This window comes from Falco peregrinus, chromosome 6 (assembly GCF_023634155.1).
Source record: "Falco peregrinus isolate bFalPer1 chromosome 6, bFalPer1.pri, whole genome shotgun sequence".
NCBI classification, from domain to species: Eukaryota; Metazoa; Chordata; class Aves; order Falconiformes; family Falconidae; genus Falco; species Falco peregrinus.
Genome location: NC_073726.1, coordinates 16,165,612 through 16,187,432, shown reverse-complemented (window position 1 = coordinate 16,187,432; position 21,821 = coordinate 16,165,612). Strand labels below are relative to the sequence as shown.

Genomic DNA, 21,821 nt, shown 5'->3' with positions numbered 1-21,821 from the left:
CCACCTCCATACCATCCCAGTCTCCTGGTCCCTCCTGCATCCCACTCCCGTCCCAGTACCCCAGCCTGTCCCCATCCCTGTCTCCCCCCTTGCTGGGCCAGTCCCAGCCCCCTCGGGGTGACAGTGAGAGGGGAGCACCCTGTTCTCCCCTTCCCCTTTCAGTGGGAGTCCCACTGGCTACAGACAGCGCCAGCTCCACATCCTCAGGGATTTATCTGGCATGGGGGGCACCCTGCTAGCCCACCTCCCATCCTGTGTGGGGCCCAGGCCTCCAGGAACACCGGGGGTGCTGGGTGCACTCTCTGGGGCAACCAGGGGACCCCAGCACACCCCGCCAGTGTCCCTGCCAGTTCAAAGGAGCCGCACATCCCCCAAATTCATACCTGCGTTGTGCAACAGCCACTTTTTGGGATGACCCCCCTGCCTCGTTCCTGTGTGTCCCGCCCACAGAATGATGGCTGCCACCCCCCTCACCACAGTGCCTGGCTGGGGGGGGGGGATGGTGGGCCATAGCCACTGCTCAGCAAAGGCCCCAGGGGCAATGCTTCACCCCGCATCACACCCCAACTCCAGGCATACCGGTGGTCTCTGCTGCAGATTTTATTTTAAAAAAATGGTGGGGAGGGGGCTGACGGGGGGGGGGGGGCTGGGGGGTACAACCACCACTCAGCAAAGCCCCTGGGGGGTGACACCCCTGCCAACTCCAGGCACTTTGGTGGCCTCTGCCGCAGATTTAATTAAGAGAAACACTGGGGAGGGGGCTGGTGGTAGTAGGGGCGAAGGGGGTGGCAGGGCACGGGGCATCAGAGGGACTTGCCGTGCTGCAGCTGCCAGTGGGTGATGACGTTGGAGCTCTGGCTGAAGCTCTTGCCGCAGTCGGGGCAGATGTAGGGGCGCTCGCCAGTGTGGATACGCTTGTGTTTGGTGAGCGCTGAGCTGGTGGTGAAGCTCTTGCTGCACTCGCGGCAGCTGTAGGGCCGCTCGCCACTGTGCACCCACTGGTGGGTGCTGAGGTGGGTGAGCTGGCTGTACCCCCGCCCACACTCCCCGCAGCGATACGGTTTCTCTGCTAAGTGTGTCCGCCGGGGCCGGAGGAGGTAGGAATTGGTGGAAAAGCTCTTCCCGCAGTCGGGGCAAGCGAAGGATTTGTCGGCACAGTGGGTGCGTTGGTGCTTGGCCAGCAGCGAGCTGTTGGCAAAGGCTTTGCCGCATGCTGGGCAGGGGTAGGGCCGCTCGCCCATGTGAGCACGCCGGTGGATGGTGAGTGCTGAACAGTCCCGAAAACTCTCGCTGCAGTCGGGGCAGTGGTAAGGGCGCTTGCCGGTGTGAAGGCGCTGGTGGCGGGTGAGGTTGGAGCTGCTGCCAAAATGCCGCCCACACTCAGGGCACAGGTACGGCCGCTCACTTGTGTGCATCCGCCGGTGCTTCACCAGGTCCGAGTTGACATTGAAGCTGCGGCCGCAGTCGCGGCAGGGGTAGGACCGCTCACCGGTGTGAAGCCGTTGGTGGGTGAGGAGGTGGGAGCTCTGCCCGAAGCGGCACCCGCACTCAGGGCAGGCATAGGGCCGCTGGCCCTGGTGGCCACAGCAGTGGGTCAGCAGGTTGGAGCGGAGCCGGAAGCTCTTGCCGCACATCTCACAGGCATTGGTGCCACTACTGTGCCCCGGCTCATGCTCCTGATCCTCAACCTCCCGCCCGTCACCTGCTGGGGGACATGGTGCTCAGGAGGGGAGGTGGGTGCCAATCCCCCCAGCTCGCGGGGATGAGTGTGGAGCCCACTCCCATCCTGGTACCTGCCGCAGCGTCTCCTTGGCTTGCTTCTGCTGCGGGGCCACAGGTGCCAGGGTCCATGCAGGGACCCTTTGTCCCCTGGGGAGAGAAATTGCTGGGGGGGGGGGGGGGGGGGGGGGGGCAGGGGGCACTAGCCAGCGGAGCTGGGGTCTGCTGGCAGCGCAAGGCAGGTGACAGGCAACGTGTTACCCCTAAAGCCTAACGGGGCCAGCAGGGGGCTGGGGGGGAGCGCACACACACACACAGCAGCCCAACGACCCCCCAGCCTCAGCACCCTCCATGGAGGGGGGGCCTCCACCCATCAAGGCACAAGGTGGTGTCTGTGCCTACCCCAAGGGTCCCCCAGGCCCACCCGGATGGGTGGGTGGCACAGGAATGGGCTGTCCCCCCTACCTCCTTACCCCACCCCACCCCAGGACCCCCCTGCCAAGATCCAAGCACCTCACACCCCTCATCCCACAGCACCATGGCCGCCCCTGGCCACCTCCCTCCAGCACAGCGCCCACAGCAAGGGGCTGCCGGCACCCGGGGGCTCCCTGCATGCTCCCCCATGACACCCTCCTCTCCCAGGACTCTTTTTGCTCTGCAGCTGCCCCAAACCTTCTCCAGATTCCCCAAGGCGGGGGGGCTGCACTCTGCCCCGAGCACCCCAACCTCCCCCCAAGCCACTTTGTTTCTCCGCTAGGGTGTGAGTCACAGCGCTTGATGCGGCTGCCACGCGTCTTTTTTATTTTTTTAGTAATTTTTTCACCCCCCGTCGCACTTTCCACCCTTCGGGACACATTTATTATCTGTTATGGGGGCTGCAGGGAGAAACCACGGTGCCTGGGATCTGCCAGGGGTGATTTCCAGGGAATAACTCGCCCCGCGGCTGGGAATAAAGCAGAGAAGGACTTTTATGGGATTGAACCTACCCCGTGGCACGCACGGTCCTGATGGATGCAACCAGCAACAGCAGCGCATTTTCTTTTTCAGACAGAAAATTTTTGGTGGTACCACATTTAACAAACCACCTTCCCTCGTCATTTTGTAGAATCCTAAATTATTTACCTCTTTAAAAAACAGGTTTGTGTTCCACGCAGCCAAATTAAGTTTAATTACGGACCTGGAGAGGTTGTGGGTGCGACACTGCAGCGAAGGAGCGCGTCGGTGTCTCTGGTAGCTGGCTCCACGTCTGTTTGGTGCTGCCGTCTTACCTGCTGCACCCACAATCCTTCGTTCCTTCCTTCCTCGGGGAATTTGGATTCCCAGAAAATAAAAAACACAGGCTGGCATGGTCAAAGTGCGAAATCCTGTAGAGAACGAGACGCGCTGGGGTGCTTTTCCGACCTCTGGGCACACTGCATTTTTCCTGGGAATTCCGACGTCCCTGCTCTTTATTTATCTATATAATAGAGAAGAGATACATACTGTAAATCTTAATTTTTACTCTTTGTTATTCACTTTAACACGCCTAGGATATACACTTAAATAACAGAGGAGTCTTTAGGGGTAAGCAGTAGCCAGACTCAAGGCACCACACAAAACTTTACAGGCAGCGACTCCTCACGATTTATATTATTTTACATTATTTTAGGTTATAAAATCACCAGTGGCAAAACATAAATAATAAAGGGCTAATCAGGATTAACATCGATAGAGAAACAACTCTAGTTAGTATTAAAAAAAACAAATCACAGGCATTAGTTAATCCCACTCAGTGGTAAAGCGACGATTACAACACCAAGGGTACGAACCAACAAAGGAAATTTAGGGATGAGTCACAACAAAATTTCATTGTTGCCATGACTCAACAAACTGGGGGGGGACAGGGACGGTGAGGACAGTAATTAGTCCTTAATTAGCATTTGGAATTCTAGATAAATTCCAAAAAATTAGCAATCCTTTTTTCAAGACAGAAAACTAGCGGAGAGTCTAATTCGAAATACAGCCGCTATGTTATATATAACTGCGGGTGTTAATGACTCCCAAGGAAAGTACAAGGTGATTATTTGCTCCTGAAGTAAATAATTTTCCAAGAAAAATAAGAAAGTTTTAGATTTTAAAATGAAAATAAAGATTTGGGAAGTGAAGTCGGTGTGCTTAATAACTACAATTCTAACGCAGCTCTAAGTTCACTGCAGCTCCTGCTTGTAACCCAGATATTAATCGAAGCTTTAGATTTTTAAATAAAAAGAAATAAAACTGAGTAATTCAATAACGGACACAGTCAAATATTAAGAAAATGGCGGCAACGGTTCTCAACCAGAGTTAATAATATTAAGATTGAGATTGAAAATAAAATTAGAAAGCGAAGAGAACGTCGTGACCAGCCCAATTTAAATGCACATGTTTGGGGGGGATGGAAATAAACCCCCAAACAAGCACGAATTACTTCCAAGGGGAGCGAGAGTAAAGCCGATGCAAATTACATCAGCATACGCTGCAGTTTAATCGAATTTTTATCAACGTTTAGATGCTTATTGGGGGTCATTAACGTCCCCGGCACGTTTACCAGCCACAGTGTTTGACCGAAGGCTGCAGCCCAGACGAGACATGAATAAACAGCGAAATAATGACGATGAGTGAGGATCGGCCTTCCCTGGGCGCCGGCCTCCCTCCCTCCCGTCCTTCCTTTTCCAAGGACACGCCACCGCACTCATCAGGGAAACGCAGATATAAACCGGTACCTATGTGCACCCACACATCTACATAGGGAAGAGAGGAAGGCCATGGAACTGAGGCGAAAAGTAAAAAAAAAAAGCGAAAGAAAAATAAAGAAAAAGAGAAGCTAAAGACACACACAAAAAAATCGAAATGCAGAAAGAAAGCGCAAAAGGAAGAAGAAAAAGAAAGAAGGGCATTAAGAGAAGAGGAGGGGGCGCACCCACCTACCTTTGGCCTCGGTCCCGCTCAGAGCGTCGTCGCCGCCGCTGCCGCCTCCTCCTCCTCCTCCTCCTCCTGCCCCCCCTCCTCCCCTCCGCTCCCGACCGCCAGTAACAGCCCCAGGGCCTCCCCGCCGCCGCCTGCCACGGCCCCGCTGCCCGGCCCGGCCCCGCTGCCCGGCCCGGCCCCGCCCGGAGGGGGGGGAGGTTCCCGGGGGATCTTGTCACCCCCAGCGGCCTCTCGGGCACGGAGCGAGGCCGAGGCCGGCTGCCGCAGCGGCCACGGGCGACACCGGCGCCCCCCGCGACAGCGGGCGTGCCGCTCTATGCGCCGGAAGTCCTCCAGCGCACCGGAAGCTCCCCTCAGTCGTCCGGAGCGCACCCTCGATGGGCCGGAAGTCCTCCAGCGCACCGGAAGCTCCCCTCAGTCGTCCGGAGCGCACCCTCGATGGGCCGGAAGTCCTCCAAGCACCCGGCCGCGCCCCTCAGTCCTCAGGAAGTTGCGCTCCCTGAAGCAAAGCTGCTCCAAACCAGCAGCAAAGGGCCCCAAATGAACCGCAGCGATAAATACAAGTGACAAAATGACAGGAGCGCTGCAGGGACGCCTCTCCCGCCACAACCACCTGAGCACAAGGGCCGCCATGGCTGCTGGAGGTGACGCGGCGTGCCCAGGGGGAGAAATAACCTGTTTGATACCAAAAAATCAGAGATAAATCTCTTTAATACTCGGGTTTTGAGTGTTCAAAAGCAGGCGGTCTTTATTTCCAGCCCTGGATGCACGGGGGATAAGTCGTGCCCAGCACGCATGCTGACTTTGCGCACTCTTTATTTTAATGTGGGCCAAAGGCTCACATGCTGGGCCAAACCCCCTCTCTTTTTGTTACCAAAGCCTCTTTTAGGGCCCAGAGTTTCATTTTTAGCCTTGAAACCCTCACCTGTAGGGCACAAAGCCGCTTGGGTGCTCAAACCCCCATTGTTACGGGTGTAACCCCTCTTCTAGGGCCCAAAGCTTTGTTTTTAGGGTTCAAATCTTTGTCGAGGCAAAAGACTCTCTCATGGTCCGTCCCCTCGTTTTTACGGTCAGCGAGTCACGTGCCCAGCTCCCTGCCTGCTGCCCCCCTCGTGCCTGCATGTCCCGGTGTGCAGAACAGCCCAGTACTGGGAAATTCCTGCATTTGCTGCCATGGTGACCCGGCCGATTGCGCTCTGACTCCATCTTTATCCCTGTGCTGTACTCCAGCAATAAACAGGAGATCCTTGATGCTGTCCACGGGGGAGGTCTGTCATCACCCCCCCGAGCCGTACCATGCTGGGGCCGCCTCAAGCTCTTGCAGGAGGATCAGGGTGATGGGCTTGGGGAGCAGGAGGGTGCTGGGCCAGTTCCCGAAGCTCTTGGCTCATCTGGCCCAACGAGGGCACAGCCTCGGCTCTGCTCACTGCAGCACTCACCGTCCACCCTCCACAACACAGATGCGAGGAGACCCGTACCCCTGCGCAGGCAGAACCCCTGGGCCCACATCTTGCCCTTTTTCCGACGGACTGAATACTCAGCCAAAATGAATTCCAAATCCAATGTAAGAATAAATGCAGGTTATTTTATTATATTCCTATTATATTACAATATAAAAAGGGGAAATATCAGGCAATGTGATAGAAGGAAACAGTACTATTTATTATGCACGATGTGATCAAAGAGCAAGAGCAGCAAAGCATCGAATCAGTCCTGCAAAGTGTTAACGAGACTAAGAATAGGATCCTTCACTGATTCCGGCCTAAACATTGGCCAGCCCCCCCCACACCTTTGGCTGGGAGTCCCGTTGCAGCTGGTGCCAGGAGTCTCTCAGGAATGGTGAAAAAATTCCTGTGCAGCGCGTCTACCCATATGTGAGGGTTCTGCCCCGTCTCGCAGCATGCCCACCTTTATAGTCGGTGAAAAACAAAAATAGTTTACACACCTGCTGTATGTATAACGTTTAATTTTATGCCAAGTGCAGGTGTGCGCTGTGTCACGATCTGCAAAGTTCACACATGCCAGGACGTTGGCCAGGCGCGGCAGAGTTACCGCCATGACACAGCTGCACACTGTATTGTCTGGATGTTCCTGCTCACATCTTGCTTGTTTGGGGGTCTCAGGACAAAACCCACCTACTCATTAGTTGCCCTTGAGCTCCCTGAGCTCCCAAGTGAAGCGAGCCCTGATTAAAAACAAAGGCTTTTTCAGAAGCAGTAATCAATGTAATAAATTTTAACCGCAGCACCCCAAATTCAAGTGACTCTGGGTGGCGGTGGGGAAGTGAGGGGCTCACTGGGGACACGAAGGTCAAAGAGCTCAAAAGCAGCTTTGACCACGCGTAAAAAAAAAAAAAATAGGTGACCGTTTTCCTCAGCCCTTTTCAGGGCACCGTCACCCCCTTGTCCGTGAGCCAGGGGCTTTCCAGCTTGCAAGGTCACCCCAAGGGCACTGAGGTCTGTTGCTCCTTTCTTATCACAGAGGTGAACGGTTGTTGCGAACAATGAAAAAACTCAGTGCTATTTCACAGCTTTGCCGTTTTGTTTGTCTCTTTTCACAGCTCCCTGCATCCTGAAGACGGAGAGATTTCTGCAAAAGAAGAGAGGCTCTTCTCGAACAGTACCGCCATGTTCTGGAAGCTCTTTGTCCGCATGTAGACCTTTCTGCCACCTCGGTGGGTGCTCTGAGCACCTCCAAACCCTGATCGCTCCATCCTGGAGATCACCAGTCTGGTCTTCAAACGCGTGGTGTTGTGTCAGCCCAGACCCTTAAAACATATAGGGCATCACGTGGGGAATTGTGAAGTTGTATCCCGCTAAGACTGTATACTGTGGGTCTTTCAGCACCGACCAGAACCTTTCAGGTCTTGATTGTAGTAATTGTGCTGCCTCGTCTCTTGTTGGCAGCGGAGTCATGACCTTGTAGGTGAGCTCCTTGGGCATCCAGGCTTCCGGGCTCATTGATGAATTTGTTTCAGTGTTGAATTTGCTTCCAACAGGGTATATTTTTTCTCCTTGTCTTTGCTTGTGCCTCTGCAGTCTTGCTGCTTGTGTTTGGTTCGGCTTTGCTGCTTGGCCTTTGGCTGCAGGTTTGCCTTTGGATTGGCCGCTCACCAGCAACTTTTTTGCAGACACGGCCCCGGGGATCCCTGGCAGCTGCCTGGAAGGACATAACACAAGGACTTTGCCCGAGGCCATGATGGCTTCGGGGCTACATCCTGCCCTGCAAGCCATGTGCCTCTTGGCGCAGCCTCCGGCAGCTCAGGAGGGGAAATGCCCTCCCCAAGCCGGCACCCTCAGCTGACACACAGCTGTCCCCATGTCCCCAGGCCACACCTGTGCTCTCATGAAGGGGAGGAGGACACCCCCCCCCCCTTTGAAATGGGGGCTCCCCTAGCCCCATCGCACTGCCCTGTGCTGCTGTCAGGCAGTGATGAACCCAGTGAGGGTCTGGGGCTCTCACCGGGTCGGCAAGTAACCCGATGCAGATGCTCAGTCCTGAGCCCCCAGACTCACCTAGCCTGGTGCTTCGTCCTCTTATTCATCGCCGCCTTATTGTGGACTTCCTCCTGTTTGTTAGTAACCGAGCTGGAATCAGCAGGCAAAGGCACTTCAGGAAGTCCCGCTGCAAATGGGAAGGAGAAACCTCGTCAAGAAGAGCATCACCGTGATGCTCCCAGTCCCAGGGACATGGAGCGGTGCTCACATCTCATCCCAAAACATCCAAGGCAGCCGTTCTGCTCTATCCACTGCCTCCCCAATACCAGCAAAAGTGATGTGAATCACTTAGCATAACTTGGCGTTAGCAGCTGGGAAGCCTTGGCTGCAAGCTGTGAAAGCTAAAATCTTTGGATTTACACCCACATTTTTCCCTACTTGGACAAAAGGAGGCCTCGAGACAGCTGCTTTTATCAGCATAAGGCTTGAGGAAAGCAGGTGAACCCCTGTCTGCTTTCACGTGGAAAGGATGATGATTAACCTGTGCTCCATCGCTCTGGGGATTTGCTTATTCCCCTACTATTTTTTCAAGGGTTCTTGGAAATAAAAGGTGTAGAATTAGCAGGGAAATCTGCTCTCATTCGGGACATGGATTACTCGGTGCTGGCCAGTAAAACTAAAGATGTGTCCTAGGAGCTGTCTGCTTACAGGCTGTACTAGCAGACACCGTGCATCTCCCACCAAGTTATGGCTGGCTTGGAAGGAGGTTTACACCGAGAGAAGGACAGGCTCTGATAAATCCCGAGCAAGTCAAAACTACATGCAATATTCCTCCCGTCGTTTCTAAGAAACGCAAGTCCTCCTTGAAGCGGTACGGGTTATGCCGGCTGTAATAAATTAATCTATCAAGATCCTGCCTGAGATTCTGCTTGGGGGATCCTAGGGTTGAGCAAAAGGGAAAATATCTGCATGAGTGCATGTGTGGAGTCGAGGCAGCGTGCCCGTTGGATCAGTGGCCCGCCATGAAGGGTCTACAAAGTCTCAGGTGGTAGAACTTGACGCCTTGAGCGTGCACCAAGTTCCTTTTCCCCAGCAACCAGCGCTCACCGGGCTCCTCGGCGAAGGCACTGGTAGTGCCGGGGTTTGGAAAAAGGGGAGGTGGGTGATGTAGGCAAGCCTCTTTTGGAGAGGGAATGTTAGGTCATTTCCAAGAATCCGAGCATCCTGGCCCACTCCCAAAGCCAAGCTTGGGAGAAGAGGCCGTGCCAATGTGGCACGAAGCTTTGGTGCAAGCATTTGACCATCATTGCTGTGGATTTTCCTACCGGAAGCCGCTTGCCCATGCTACGGAAAAGAGCCGGGAACTGCCTTACCTTTTGTGTGTTGCCTGATGGGTGGCAAATCCTCTTCTTTCTTCCACATGTCCTCACCAAGGGCACGCCTCAAGACCTTGAGAGGGTGCCTGGACTGAGATTTGGGCACAAACTCCAGTTCAAACCTGGTGACAAAGAGGTGACAGTGGCATGACCAAAGGCACCACCAGCCCTTTTTGCTCTGCTCCCAGCCAGAGCTTGGCACCATTGTAAAAGGTGTTTTTTCCCCCCCCAAATCATCCATTCCCCATGCCCAGGGAGCATCCCAGGAAATGGGGTCGCCCAGGAAAGGTGTCCCAGTGTCCTCAAATCCTTCCTCCATCCCATCGTTTGCAGGAATGACAACAGGGCAGAGCCACAGCAGGACCCCCGTGGTCACTTGGGGAAAGGACTCACTCAGGAAAGATGATGACACGGCTGGTGCGAGTCAGGGAAGAAACAGGTACCATCCGGGACACCACCATGTCCAGCAGCTGGGGAAACTGCAATGGAGGAACACGGAGATGCCAGGACATCTTCGACGTGACCATGACACTCAATCACGGAGGAGTTCAGGGCGGCATGAGCCGCTGGAGCCACAGGGAATCCAAAACACTCACTATGAACGCAGCCATTCTGAGGTTTGTCTTCCCAGATATCTCTTCCAGGAAATCATAGTAGAATCTCATTTGCACCATCCTGTCTTCAATGAGGAGCACCCCAACATCTCTCAGGACAAGTGCAATGCTCTTCCCCTTCGCCAGGCAGTGAGACAGGAGGGACATGGTGCCTAGGATGCATCCCTCCACTTTGCACCGGGACACGTGGGCATCCATGGCCACCTTGGCATATTTCACAGGCTCCAACACCTTATTGTCTGGAAAAACCACACGAGAGGGATGAAGGCGCTCACCCTGCAGCCCTCCCCGAGGGATTCTTACTGCGCGTGTCCTGTTTGCGGACCAGCTTCGCAGAGGGGCCAGTTTGCTTGTCGCAAAGGGATGTGATAACTCCCATCTTCACCCACACCATGCAGTTGTTGTCCTACCAGACAGGTCATCCTCGTTGTCCATGAGGTTGTGGATGTCTCTGAGGGTCCTGGACAGGCGAAACACAGGCCTCTGGATAGTGACAATCTCTGTCCCAACCTGCTTCTGTGCGGGGACCACATCAAAGGAGCCGAGGGTGGGAATTCGTACCCCCTGGAGCAGAGAAGAAGGGCGTGAAGGGTGAAGAGGGAAGAGCTGGGGGATGGCTCCACCCAGGGATGGTACCTCGGACCCTGCCACCTCCCGCTCTTTGGAGGCATCAGCTGGGACAGTGGGGAGAGCTTTGGGGAGGAGATGCCGAGTCCTCTCCTTCCTTTTCCTCCTTGGAAAGAGCGGGACTTGGGGGCAGAAGCCACTCAAGGGCATCCAGGGTTCTCCAACAACGGATCAGCCTTGCAGTAGAAGACTACCTAGCAGAGGTGACACCACCCTTGCCCGAGCCCTGTTTTGTCTCTCAGTGGGGATTTTGTGGGGAGTTCCCTGCTTTTTGAGGAGGGAAGGAGCAACTGCAGCCCAAGCTCCACGGCCACGGGATCCCCCCAGCTTCTCTAGGGGGATGAGGAAGATGCGGGTGTCACTCTACCTTGTGTAGCAAGAGCTGTTGTTGGATGTAGCTGGCCACTGCGTCCCAGATGGCTGTTTGCTCTGGAAAGCAAAGGAAAACCAGGTCACACTCTCTGTCTGCTGGCTCTGCCTGCGTCCCACCCCCACAACGCCACAACTCTCAGTCCTGACAACACTCCTGTAGTGGCTGTGGGTGCTTGTACCTCTGGGGGTGATGCTGGGCATCATGAAGATGGGCTTCATCCCATCCCAGAAGTCCATCTTGTTTTGCCTTATGCTAGTGCGTCACTGCTTTGTGGCAACAGCCGTGTAGGAAGCTCTTCCCTGTGTTCACCCCAGAGATGCTCCTCCAGAGTGTGGGAACAACCACCCTACGCCCCCTTTTGTACCCCTGCGTGGCCTGTGTCACAGACCCGGTGTGACATCACAATGATGCCGCCGCTGCTGACTTCACCATCCAATGTGAAATGGTCAGCAGTCACCTGCTGCCTACTCTGACACAAACCTTTTGCCTGCTGTGACATTGCTGCTGATGAAGCAGTTTTAACCACATGAGTAGCCGACTGAGAGCAAAAGGACAAGCACCAAAAGCGGGCCAAACACTGGCAGCGAAATTTCATAGGCGCAGAGTAAAGGGACAAAGGGAGGATTAGAGTGACCTCTGTTGAGGCTGAGCTCCCCTCCTTACAGTCAGGCTCCAGCAAGCACTTGGGACCAGAGATCAGATGGCAGATGGGCTGACAATGGAGTCTGGGGGCGTTTCTTCCTCCTCCTCCTTTTTTTTCCTGCTAGCTGCCCTTTTCTTCCTGTTATTCCGGGGGGGGTTGTCCCCTTTTAATTATTTTCCTCCTCCTCTACTTCTTACTTGCCCTGCTTTGGTCTTCCTGCTCTTTTCCTTCTGCTCCATTTTCCTCCCCCTCCTCCTCTTCCAAGTTCTCTTCTTAATCTTCCTCCTCTTCTGCATCCCGTTTCTCATTTTCCTCCTCCTCCTCCTCCTCCTCCTCCTCCTCCTCTGTTCCTTTTCTTCCCTTAGCCCATGGACTGCCCCTGTAAAACATCCACCAAATGTCCACAGTTGATGAGGTCCATGATTCCAGGCCCCGCCTCGACAGTGGTCACTTAGGATGGGAAAAGAAGGGCATTTTGTGGAGTTCCTGGGCACCAAAGCCTGCTCAGATCAGAACCTAGAGATTCCCCTCCCTTCCAGGGTCTAAAGTGTCATTTTTAGGATTCCAGCCCATCGTTTTGAGGGTCCAAACCCTTATTTGTAGGGTCCAACCCCCTCTTTTAGGTCTCAAATCCTCATTTGTAAAGCTCAATGCTTAGCTTCTGGTGCTGCAATCCTCCTTTTGACCTCCAAGAAAGGTACCGCTCCTATTACCTTGTTTATAAATACTGGGGCTCAAGTAAGTTTTATGACTTTTCAGTTTCCTAAGGATTAATGCTACTGCATTGTAACAGATTGTGAATTATGACAACAGAGGATTTGCCACAATTCCCTCATTTGAAGGGTTTGGCCACGCTTTGAAGGGTGGAAAATGATCCCTGATCTGGGAATATCCCAGGAAACATCTGGATTATGATCAAGAAGGGCCTGATTTGAAGTTCCGTCTCTATCCTGGTGGAAATAAAGAAAAAAAAGAACAGAAAAATGCCATTTTTATTCTCCCTCAAACCCACATGGACTTTCTGAGTCTGGTTCTGAGCTGCAAGGCTACCCCACGGCAGGGCTGGTCTAATACCTCTTGGAGGCATTTACTTGCTTTTCCTGACATTTGTTTTCCACCAAACCAAGATGGATTTATAAAATTATTTCAGTCCTGTCTGCATTCATGTCCAAGAAACTGCTCCATCCAACTTTCAGCTCCAAGCCAGTTGTTGTCACTGGGAAAGGCAGGCTGAAATCTCTGCAGAAAATCCCACTAGCTTCAACGAAACCAAAATTTACGTGCACAAGAAAAAACAACCCCCAAACTCCCAACCGAGCTTCCCAGCTGGGACACGACTGTGCCAGAACATACTCAGATACTTTCAGAAATCACGATTTTGTGCTTGTCTCCTGCACGCTGACGGCAAACAGGGGCCAACACGTTGTGAGCAGCGTTCAACCAATTTGGATCTAAGCCAGCCTTTTCTGCCCAAGCTATTGAGATTTTTGGCTACAACAGCCCCAGGTCTGGACCCTTTTTCAGTCATCTCCAAGGTCCCAAGAGTGGCTGCCGAGGGTGATGGTGCTGCGAGGATGCTGCAAGTCTGCACAGGCTTGAGGAACAACTAGAACCCAAGACCGTGTGAAATAAATCCTTTGGGGGATATTAAATTCAAGGACATCCCGGTCAGCTCAGGAAGGGAAGCTGGGAAAGTATCGCAGGGTGCTTGTCTTGCTCTGCTGCTTTTGTTTAAGTGTCTTGTGTTGGCTCTGTTGGAGGCTGAACCTGGGGCTTGCTGGAGTTGGTCTGAGCCAGTACAGCCATTTCTAAGTTTTCTGCATTTTAAGAGCTCAAGGAAGGTCTCCTAGAAAAAGAAAAGGGTTTCTTTGTCTGATGGGGGGGGATGGTTGATGGGAAACAGCTTTGGTTTTGCTGGGAGAAGTCCCCCATAACTTGTCACTTTTTCTCCTGGGAGAGGTCCCCATGCCCAGAGGCAGCAGATGTCCAACGGCAGCTCCATCACCCAGTTCCTGGAAATTGTAGATGCACGGGAGCTGCAGCTCCTGCACTCCTGGCTCTTCATGGGCTGCTCTTCTGGACAATGGCCTCATTATCAGTGCTGCAGAGTGCAACCACCACCTCCACACCCCCGTGTACTTCCTCCTCCTCACCCTCTCCCTCCTCTACCTGGGCTCCATCTCCACCACTCTCCCCAAATCCCTGGCCAGTTCTGTGTGGGACACCAGAAAATCAGGAGGTAGGTGGCTGGGTGTGTGAAAGGGAAGGTGTTAGAGGATCGTTGTTTTAAAATGTTGACAGCTTCCCGGCCTGGATGAGGCTGGCTGCCTCGCAGCATAAATAAAAGAAAAAAAAAAAAAAAAAGAGGAAAAAAAAAAAAAGCTGTGCTTGTTCTTCTCAGCTCAGTTTTCCCCGAGCAGAGGCCATTTGGGACAATAGCTACAGCAGTGAGGGACAAGAGATGCCCCCTCAGCAGAGCAGCTGGTGGGATCAAAGACTCCCCCGCCCTGTCCTTTTTGGGCAGCAGGATTAGGGCAGCAGGATGAAGGATGCTCTTTGCAGCAGCAAGTGAAGGTGACATGGCAGGGGGGAGCAGTATCAGCAATGACAAAGCTGCTTTCCAAGTGGGCGAGGGGGCTGCATGTTGGGGGCAGCCCAAGGGCTGGGGCCATCCAAGAGGGTGGGAGGATACATCCATCCCCATGATGTGATGCTCCATCTTTGCAACATGTCACCATAGTCACTGGATGTTCCCATCTGAAGGCAAATTACAGCCTGCCAAGCCTCCATTCCCAACACCCCCAAAACCTGCCCTCCACCCCCAGTTGTTCTCCTTGACGCTGACAGTAATTAAATTGCACTGAATCAGTGACGTTTGATTTGCAGAACCTTTGTGTTCATTTGAAGGGGAGTGGGATGCCCATTCCTTGGCATCCTCATGGCCAGGGGAAGCTAGCGAGACCTCCGAGCCAGGCGATCAGGCATGACTTGAAATAATTTGTCAGAGTTGGCTTGTATTCATAAATAATCCCTTTTAATCGTTTTCCTGCCCAGAAAATGGAAAGAGCAGAGCTGGAATTCGCATTCATTTCTCTGCCTACAGCCTGCCAACCTGTTCAGAGTAAGGATTTTCAGCTGTGCGCAGTTTTGTGTGCTGAGACAAAAGGAGTGTAGCTAAAGGAGGACTCTCAATGGTTTTGGGGGGGCAGTTTCCCCTCTGCAGGGGTTTCTAGCTCCAGACACAAAGGTGATGATTGCGTCATGGCAGATGATTCCTGCTTAGTTCATTTGCTCGCCTGTTTTAAACAAACAGTAGGTGAGGATTTCCCCACTTGCACATCCCTCACCACAGTGATCAATGTGACGGAGCATCGCCCATTTTCTATTAGAAATCCATTCTGATATTTTGAATATCCCTTTTCCAGGATGCTTTTAACAGGACGTTTCATTCTGCAGTTTAAAATTACTGTTCACTTTGCAGTGATGGGAAGTCTCCAGACACGTTCTCAGGGTCACCTAGACCTGTGAGCAGCCCTGGCCAGCGCAGCACACCCTCAACAACAGAAGGGCACTGCCCTACCGGGGGTCGCTCATCGAATCAGTCCTGCAAAGTGTTAACGAGACTAAGAATAGGATCCTTCACTGATTCCGGCCTAAACATTGGCCAGCCGCGCCCCCCCCCCCCACCTTTGGCTGGGAGTCCCGTTGCAGCTGGTGCCAGGAGCCTCTCAGGAATGGTTAAAACATTCCTAGCAGGCGCATCTACACATATGTGAGGGTTCTGCCCCGTCTCGCAGCATGCCCACCTTTATAGTCGGTGAAAAACAAAAATAGTTTACACACCTGCTATATGTATAACATTTAATTTTATGCAAAGTGCAGGTGTGCGCTGTGTCACGATCTGCAAAGTTCACACATGCCAGGACGTTGGCCAGGCGCGACAGAGTTACCGCCATGACACAGCTGCACACTGTATTGTCTGGATGTTCCTGCTCACATCTTGCTTGTTTGGGGGTCTCAGGACAAAACCCACCTACTCATTAGTTGCCCTTGAGCTCCCTGAGCTCCCAAGTGAAGCGAGCCCTGATTAAAAACAAAGGCTTTTTCAGAAGCAGTAATCAATGTAATAAATTTTAACCGCAGCACCCCAAATTCAAGTGACTCTGGGTGGCGGTGAGGAAGTGAGGGGCTCACTGGGGACACGAAGGTCAAAGGGCTCAAAAGCAGCTTTGACCACGCGTAAAAAAAAAAATAATAGGTGACCGTTTTCCTCAGCCCTTTTCAGGGCACCGTCACCCCCTTGTCCGTGAGCCAGGGGCTTTCCAGCTTGCAAGGTCACCCCAAGGGCACTGAGGTCTGTTGCTCCTTTCTTATCACAGAGGTGAACGGTTGCTGCGAACAATGAAAAAACTCAGTGCTATTTCACAGCTTTGCCGTTTTGTTTGTCTCTTTTCACAGCTCCCTGCGTCCTGAAGACAGAGAGATTTCTGCAAAAGAAGAGAGGCTCTTCTCGAACAGTACCGCCATGTTCTGGAAGCTCTTTGTCCGCATGTAGACCTTTCTGCCACCTCGGTGGGTGCTCTGAGCACCTCCAAACCCTGATCGCTCCATCCTGGAGATCACCAGTCTGGTCTTCAAACGCGTGGTGTTGTGTCAGCCCAGACCCTTAAAACATATAGGGCATCACGTGGGGAATTGTGAAGTTGTATCCCGCTAAGACTGTATACTGTGGGTCTTTCAGCACCGACCAGAACCTTTCAGGTCTTGATTGTAGTAATTGTGCTGCCTCGTCTCTTGTTGGCAGCGGAGTCATGACCTTGTAGGTGAGCTCCTTGGGCATCCAGGCTTCCGGGCTCATTGATGAATTTGTTTCAGTGTTGAATTTGCTTCCAACAGGGTATATTTTTTCTCCTTGTCTTTGCTTGTGCCTCTGCAGTCTTGCTGCTTGTGTTTGGTTCGGCTTTGCTGCTTGGCCTTTGGCTGCAGGTTTGCCTTTGGATTGGCCGCTCACCAGCAACTTTTTTCCAGACACGGCCCCAGGGATCCCTGGCAGCTGCCTGGAAGGACAGAACACAAGGACTTTGCCCGAGGCCATGATGGCTTCGGGGCTACATCCTGCCCTGCAAGCCATGTGCCTCTTGGCGCAGCCTCCGGCAGCTCAGGAGGGGAAATGCCCTCCCCAAGCCGGCACCCTCAGCTGACACACAGCTGTCCCCATGTCCCCAGGCCACACCTGTGCTCTCATGAAGGGGAGGAGGACACCCCCCCCCCCCTTTGAAATGGGGGCTCCCCTAGCCCCATCGCACTGCCCTGTGCTGCTGTCAGGCAGTGATGAACCCAGTGAGGGTCTGGGGCTCTCACCGGGTCGGCAAGTAACCCGATGCAGATGCTCAGTCCTGAGCCCCCAGACTCACCTAGCCTGGCGCTTCGTCCTCTTATTCATCGCCGCCTTATTGTGGACTTCCTCCTGTTTGTTAGTAACCGAGCTGGAATCAGCAGGCAAAGGCACTTCAGGAAGTCCCGCTGCAAATGGGAAGGAGAAACCTCGTCAAGAAGAGCATCACCGTGATGCTCCCAGTCCCAGGGACATGGAGCGGTGCTCACATCTCATCCCAAAACATCCAAGGCAGCCGTTCTGCTTTATCCACTGCCTCCCCAATACCAGCAAAAGTGATGTGAATCACTTAGCATAACTTGGCGTTAGCAGCTGGGAAGCCTTGGCTGCAAGCTGTGAAAGCTAAAATCTTTGGATTTACACCCACATTTTTCCCTACTTGGACAAAAGGAGGCCTCGAGACAGCTGCTTTTATCAGCATAAGGCTTGAGGAAAGCGGGTGAACCCCTGTCTGCTTTCACGTGGAAAGGATGATGATTAACCTGTGCTCCATCGCTCTGGGGATTTGCTTATTCCCCTACTATTTTTTCAAGGGTTCTTGGAAATAAAAGGTGTAGAATTAGCAGGGAAATCTGCTCTCATTCGGGACATGGATTACTCGGTGCTGGCCAGTAAAACTAAAGATGTGTCCTAGGAGCTGTCTGCATACAGGCTGTACTAGCAGACACCGTGCATCTCCCACCAAGTTATGGCTGGCTTGGAAGGAGGTTTACACCGAGAGAAGGACAGGCTCTGATAAATCCCGAGCAAGTCAAAACTACGTGCAATATTCCTCCCCTCGTTTCTAAGAAACGCAAGTCCTCCTTGAAGCGGTACGGGTTATGCCGGCTGTAATAAATTAATCTATCAAGATCCTGCCTGAGATTCTGCTTGGGGGATCCTAGGGTTGAGCAAAAAGGGAAAATATCTGCATGAGTGCATGTGTGGAGTCGAGGCAGCGTGCCCGTTGGATCAGTGGCCCGCCATGAAGGGTCTACAAAGTCTCAGGTGGTAGAACTTGACGCCTTGAGCGTGCACCAAGTTCCTTTTCCCCAGCAACCAGCGCTCACCGGGCTCCTCGGCGAAGGCACTGGTAGCGCCGGGGTTTGGAAAAAGGGGAGGTGGGTGATGTAGGCAAGCCTCTTTTGGAGAGGGAATGTTAAGTCATTTCCAAGAATCCGAGCATCCTGGCCCACTCCCAAAGCCAAGCTTGGGAGAAGAGGCCGTGCCAATGTGGCACGAAGCTTTGGTGCAAGCATTTGACCATCATTGCTGTGGATTTTCCTACCGGAAGCCGCTTGCCCATGCTACGGAAAAGAGCCGGGAACTGCCTTACCTTTTGTGTGTTGCCTGATGGGTGGCAAATCCTCTTCTTTCTTCCACATGTCCTCACCAAGGGCACGCCTCAAGACCTTGAGAGGGTGCCTGGACTGAGATTTGGGCACAAACTCCAGTTCAAACCTGGTGACAAAGAGGTGACAGTGGCATGACCAAAGGCACCACCAGCCCTTTTTGCTCTGCTCCCAGCCAGAGCTTGGCACCATTGTAAAAGGTGTTTTTTCCCCCCCCAAATCATCCATTCCCCATGCCCAGGGAGCATCCCAGGAAATGGGGTCGCCCAGGAAAGGTGTCCCGGTGTCCTCAAATCCTTCCTCCATCCCATCGTTTGCAGGAATGACAACAGGGCAGAGCCACAGCAGGACCCCCGTGGTCACTTGGGGAAAGGACTCACTCAGGAAAGATGATGACACGGCTGGTGCGAGTCAGGGAAGAAACAGGTACCATCCGGGACACCACCATGTCCAGCAGCTGGGGAAACTGCAATGGAGGAACACGGAGATGCCAGGACATCCTCGACGTGACCATGACACTCAATCACGGAGGAGTTCAGGGCGGCATGAGCCGCTGGAGCCACAGGGAATCCAAAACACTCACTATGAACGCAGCCATTCTGAGGTTTGTCTTCCCAGATATCTCTTCCAGGAAATCATAGTAGAATCTCATTTGCACCATCCTGTCTTCAATGAGGAGCACCCCAACATCTCTCAGGACAAGTGCAATGCTCTTCCCCTTCGCCAGGCAGTGAGACAGGAGGGACATGGTGCCTAGGATGCATCCCTCCACTTTGCACCGGGACACGTGGGCATCCATGGCCACCTTGGCATATTTCACAGGCTCCAACACCTTATTGTCTGGAAAAACCACACGAGAGGGATGAAGGCGCTCACCCTGCAGCCCTCCCCGAGGGATTCTTACTGCGCGTGTCCTGTTTGCGGACCAGCTTCGCAGAGGGGCCAGTTTGCTTGTCGCAAAGGGATGTGATAACTCCCATCTTCACCCACACCATGCAGTTGTTGTCCTACCAGACAGGTCATCCTCGTTGTCCATGAGGTTGTGGATGTCTCTGAGGGTCCTGGACAGGCGAAACACAGGCCTCTGGATAGTGACAATCTCTGTCCCAACCTGCTTCTGTGCGGGGACCACATCAAAGGAGCCGAGGGTGGGAATTCGTACCCCCTGGAGCAGAGAAGAAGGGCGTGAAGGGTGAAGAGGGAAGAGCTGGGGGATGGCTCCACCCAGGGATGGTACCTCGGACCCTGCCACCTCCCGCTCTTTGGAGGCATCAGCTGGGACAGTGGGGAGAGCTTTGGGGAGGAGATGCCGAGTCCTCTCCTTCCTTTTCCTCCTTGGAAAGAGCGGGACTTGGGGGCAGAAGCCACTCAAGGGCATCCAGGGTTCTCCAACAACGGATCAGCCTTGCAGTAGAAGACTACCTAGCAGAGGTGACACCACCCTTGCCCGAGCCCTGTTTTGTCTCTCAGTGGGGATTTTGTGGGGAGTTCCCTGCTTTTTGAGGAGGGAAGGAGCAACTGCAGCCCAAGCTCCACGGCCACGGGATCCCCCCAGCTTCTCTAGGGGGATGAGGAAGATGCGGGTGTCACTCTACCTTGTGTAGCAAGAGCTGTTGTTGGATGTAGCTGGCCACTGCGTCCCAGATGGCTGTTTGCTCTGGAAAGCAAAGGAAAACCAGGTCACACTCTCTGTCTGCTGGCTCTGCCTGCGTCCCACCCCCACAACGCCACAACTCTCAGTCCTGACAACACTCCTGTAGTGGCTGTGGGTGCTTGTACCTCTGGGGGTGATGCTGGGCATCATGAAGATGGGCTTCATCCCATCCCAGAAGTCCATCTTGTTTTGCCTTATGCTAGCGCGTCACTGCTTTGTGGCAACAGCCGTGTAGGAAGCTCTTCCCTGTGTTCACCCCAGAGATGCTCCTCCAGAGTGTGGGAACAACCACCCTACGCCCCCTTTTGTACCCCTGCGTGGCCTGTGTCACAGACCCGGTGTGACATCACAATGATGCCGCCGCTGCTGACTTCACCATCCAATGTGAAATGGTCAGCAGTCACCTGCTGCCTGCTCTGACACAAACCTTTTGCCTGCTGTGACATTGCTGCTGATGAAGCAGTTTTAACCACATGAGTAGCCGACTGAGAGCAAAAGGACAAGCACCAAAAGCGGGCCAAACACTGGCAGCGAAATTTCATAGGCGCAGAGTAAAGGGACAAAGGGAGGATTAGAGTGACCTCTGTTGAGGCTGAGCTCCCCTCCTTACAGTCAGGCTCCAGCAAGCACTTGGGACCAGAGATCAGATGGCAGATGGGCTGACAATGGAGTCTGGGGGCGTTTCTTCCTCCTCCTCCTTTTTTTTCCTGCTAGCTGCCCTTTTCTTCCTGTTATTCCTGGGGGGGGTTGTCCCCTTTTAATTATTTTCCTCCTCCTCTACTTCTTACTTGCCCTGCTTTGGTCTTCCTGCTCTTTTCCTTCTGCTCCATTTTCCTCCCCCTCCTCCTCTTCCAAGTTCTCTTCTTAATCTTCCTCCTCTTCTGCATCCCGTTTCTCATTTTCCTCCTCCTCCTCCTCCTCCTCCTCCTCCTCCTCCTCCTCTGTTCCTTTTCTTCCCTTAGCCCATGGACTGCCCCTGTAAAACATCCACCAAATGTCCACAGTTGATGAGGTCCATGATTCCAGGCCCCGCCTCGACAGTGGTCACTTGGGATGGGAAAAGAAGGGCATTTTGTGGAGTTCCTGGGCACCAAAGCCTGCTCAGATCAGAACCTAGAGATTCCCCTCCCTTCCAGGGTCTAAAGTGTCATTTTTAGGATTCCAGCCCATCGTTTTGAGGGTCCAAACCCTTATTTGTAGGGTCCAACCCCCTCTTTTAGGTCTCAAATCCTCATTTGTAAAGCTCAATGCTTAGCTTCTGGTGCTGCAATCCTCCTTTTGACCTCCAAGAAAGGTACCGCTCCTATTACCTTGTTTATAAATACTGGGGCTCAAGTAAGTTTTATGACTTTTCAGTTTCCTAAGGATTAATGCTACTGCATTGTAACAGATTGTGAATTATGACAACAGAGGATTTGCCACAATTCCCTCATTTGAAGGGTTTGGCCACGCTTTGAAGGGTGGAAAATGATCCCTGATCTGGGAATATCCCAGGAAACATCTGGATTATGATCAAGAAGGGCCTGATTTGAAGTTCCGTCTCTATCCTGGTGGAAATAAAGAAAAAAAAGAACAGAAAAATGCCATTTTTATTCTCCCTCAAACCCACATGGACTTTCTGAGTCTGGTTCTGAGCTGCAAGGCTACCCCACGGCAGGGCTGGTCTAATACCTCTTGGAGGCATTTACTTGCTTTTCCTGACATTT

General features: G+C 53.1%; 2 protein-coding genes across 18 annotated transcripts; both read right to left on the bottom strand.

Annotated features, from left to right (window-relative positions):
- Positions 1 to 580: 580 nt before the first annotated feature.
- Positions 581 to 11,486, bottom strand: LOC114010627 (zinc finger protein 501-like). Of its 14 annotated transcripts, none has more exons than XM_055808673.1 (10): positions 11,271 to 11,345; positions 11,087 to 11,148; positions 10,729 to 10,913; positions 10,503 to 10,656; positions 10,075 to 10,331; positions 9,872 to 9,957; positions 9,476 to 9,600; positions 8,181 to 8,289; positions 4,666 to 7,824; positions 2,498 to 3,175 (listed from the first exon to the last, which is right to left on the bottom strand). In XM_055808673.1, the coding sequence occupies exons 3-9, from the start codon at positions 10,867 to 10,869 to the stop codon at positions 7,434 to 7,436; spliced, it is 1,263 nt and encodes a 420-aa protein (XP_055664648.1). In that variant the 5' UTR covers positions 10,870 to 10,913; positions 11,087 to 11,148; positions 11,271 to 11,345; the 3' UTR covers positions 2,498 to 3,175; positions 4,666 to 7,433. The 14 variants fall into 14 exon arrangements, with proteins under 14 accessions (XP_027634869.2, XP_027634873.2, XP_027634870.2 ...); XM_055808676.1 differs by lacking the exon at positions 11,271 to 11,345 and having other exon boundaries at positions 2,498 to 2,662; positions 2,897 to 3,175; positions 11,087 to 11,263; XM_055808677.1 differs by lacking the exon at positions 10,729 to 10,913 and having other exon boundaries at positions 11,271 to 11,486.
- A 1,223-nt stretch (positions 11,487 to 12,709) lies between these two features.
- On the bottom strand, positions 12,710 to 20,794 carry LOC129784768 (coiled-coil domain-containing protein 81-like). Of its 4 annotated transcripts, XM_055808684.1 has the most exons (9): positions 20,241 to 20,793; positions 20,057 to 20,118; positions 19,699 to 19,883; positions 19,473 to 19,626; positions 19,045 to 19,301; positions 18,842 to 18,927; positions 18,446 to 18,570; positions 17,150 to 17,258; positions 12,710 to 16,792 (listed from the first exon to the last, which is right to left on the bottom strand). In XM_055808684.1, the coding sequence occupies exons 3-9, from the start codon at positions 19,837 to 19,839 to the stop codon at positions 16,402 to 16,404; spliced, it is 1,263 nt and encodes a 420-aa protein (XP_055664659.1). In that variant the 5' UTR covers positions 19,840 to 19,883; positions 20,057 to 20,118; positions 20,241 to 20,793; the 3' UTR covers positions 12,710 to 16,401. The 4 variants fall into 4 exon arrangements, with proteins under 4 accessions (XP_055664659.1, XP_055664660.1, XP_055664658.1 ...); XM_055808685.1 differs by having other exon boundaries at positions 19,699 to 19,879; positions 20,057 to 20,794; XM_055808683.1 differs by having other exon boundaries at positions 20,057 to 20,793.
- Between the last annotated feature and the right edge of the window lie 1,027 nt (positions 20,795 to 21,821).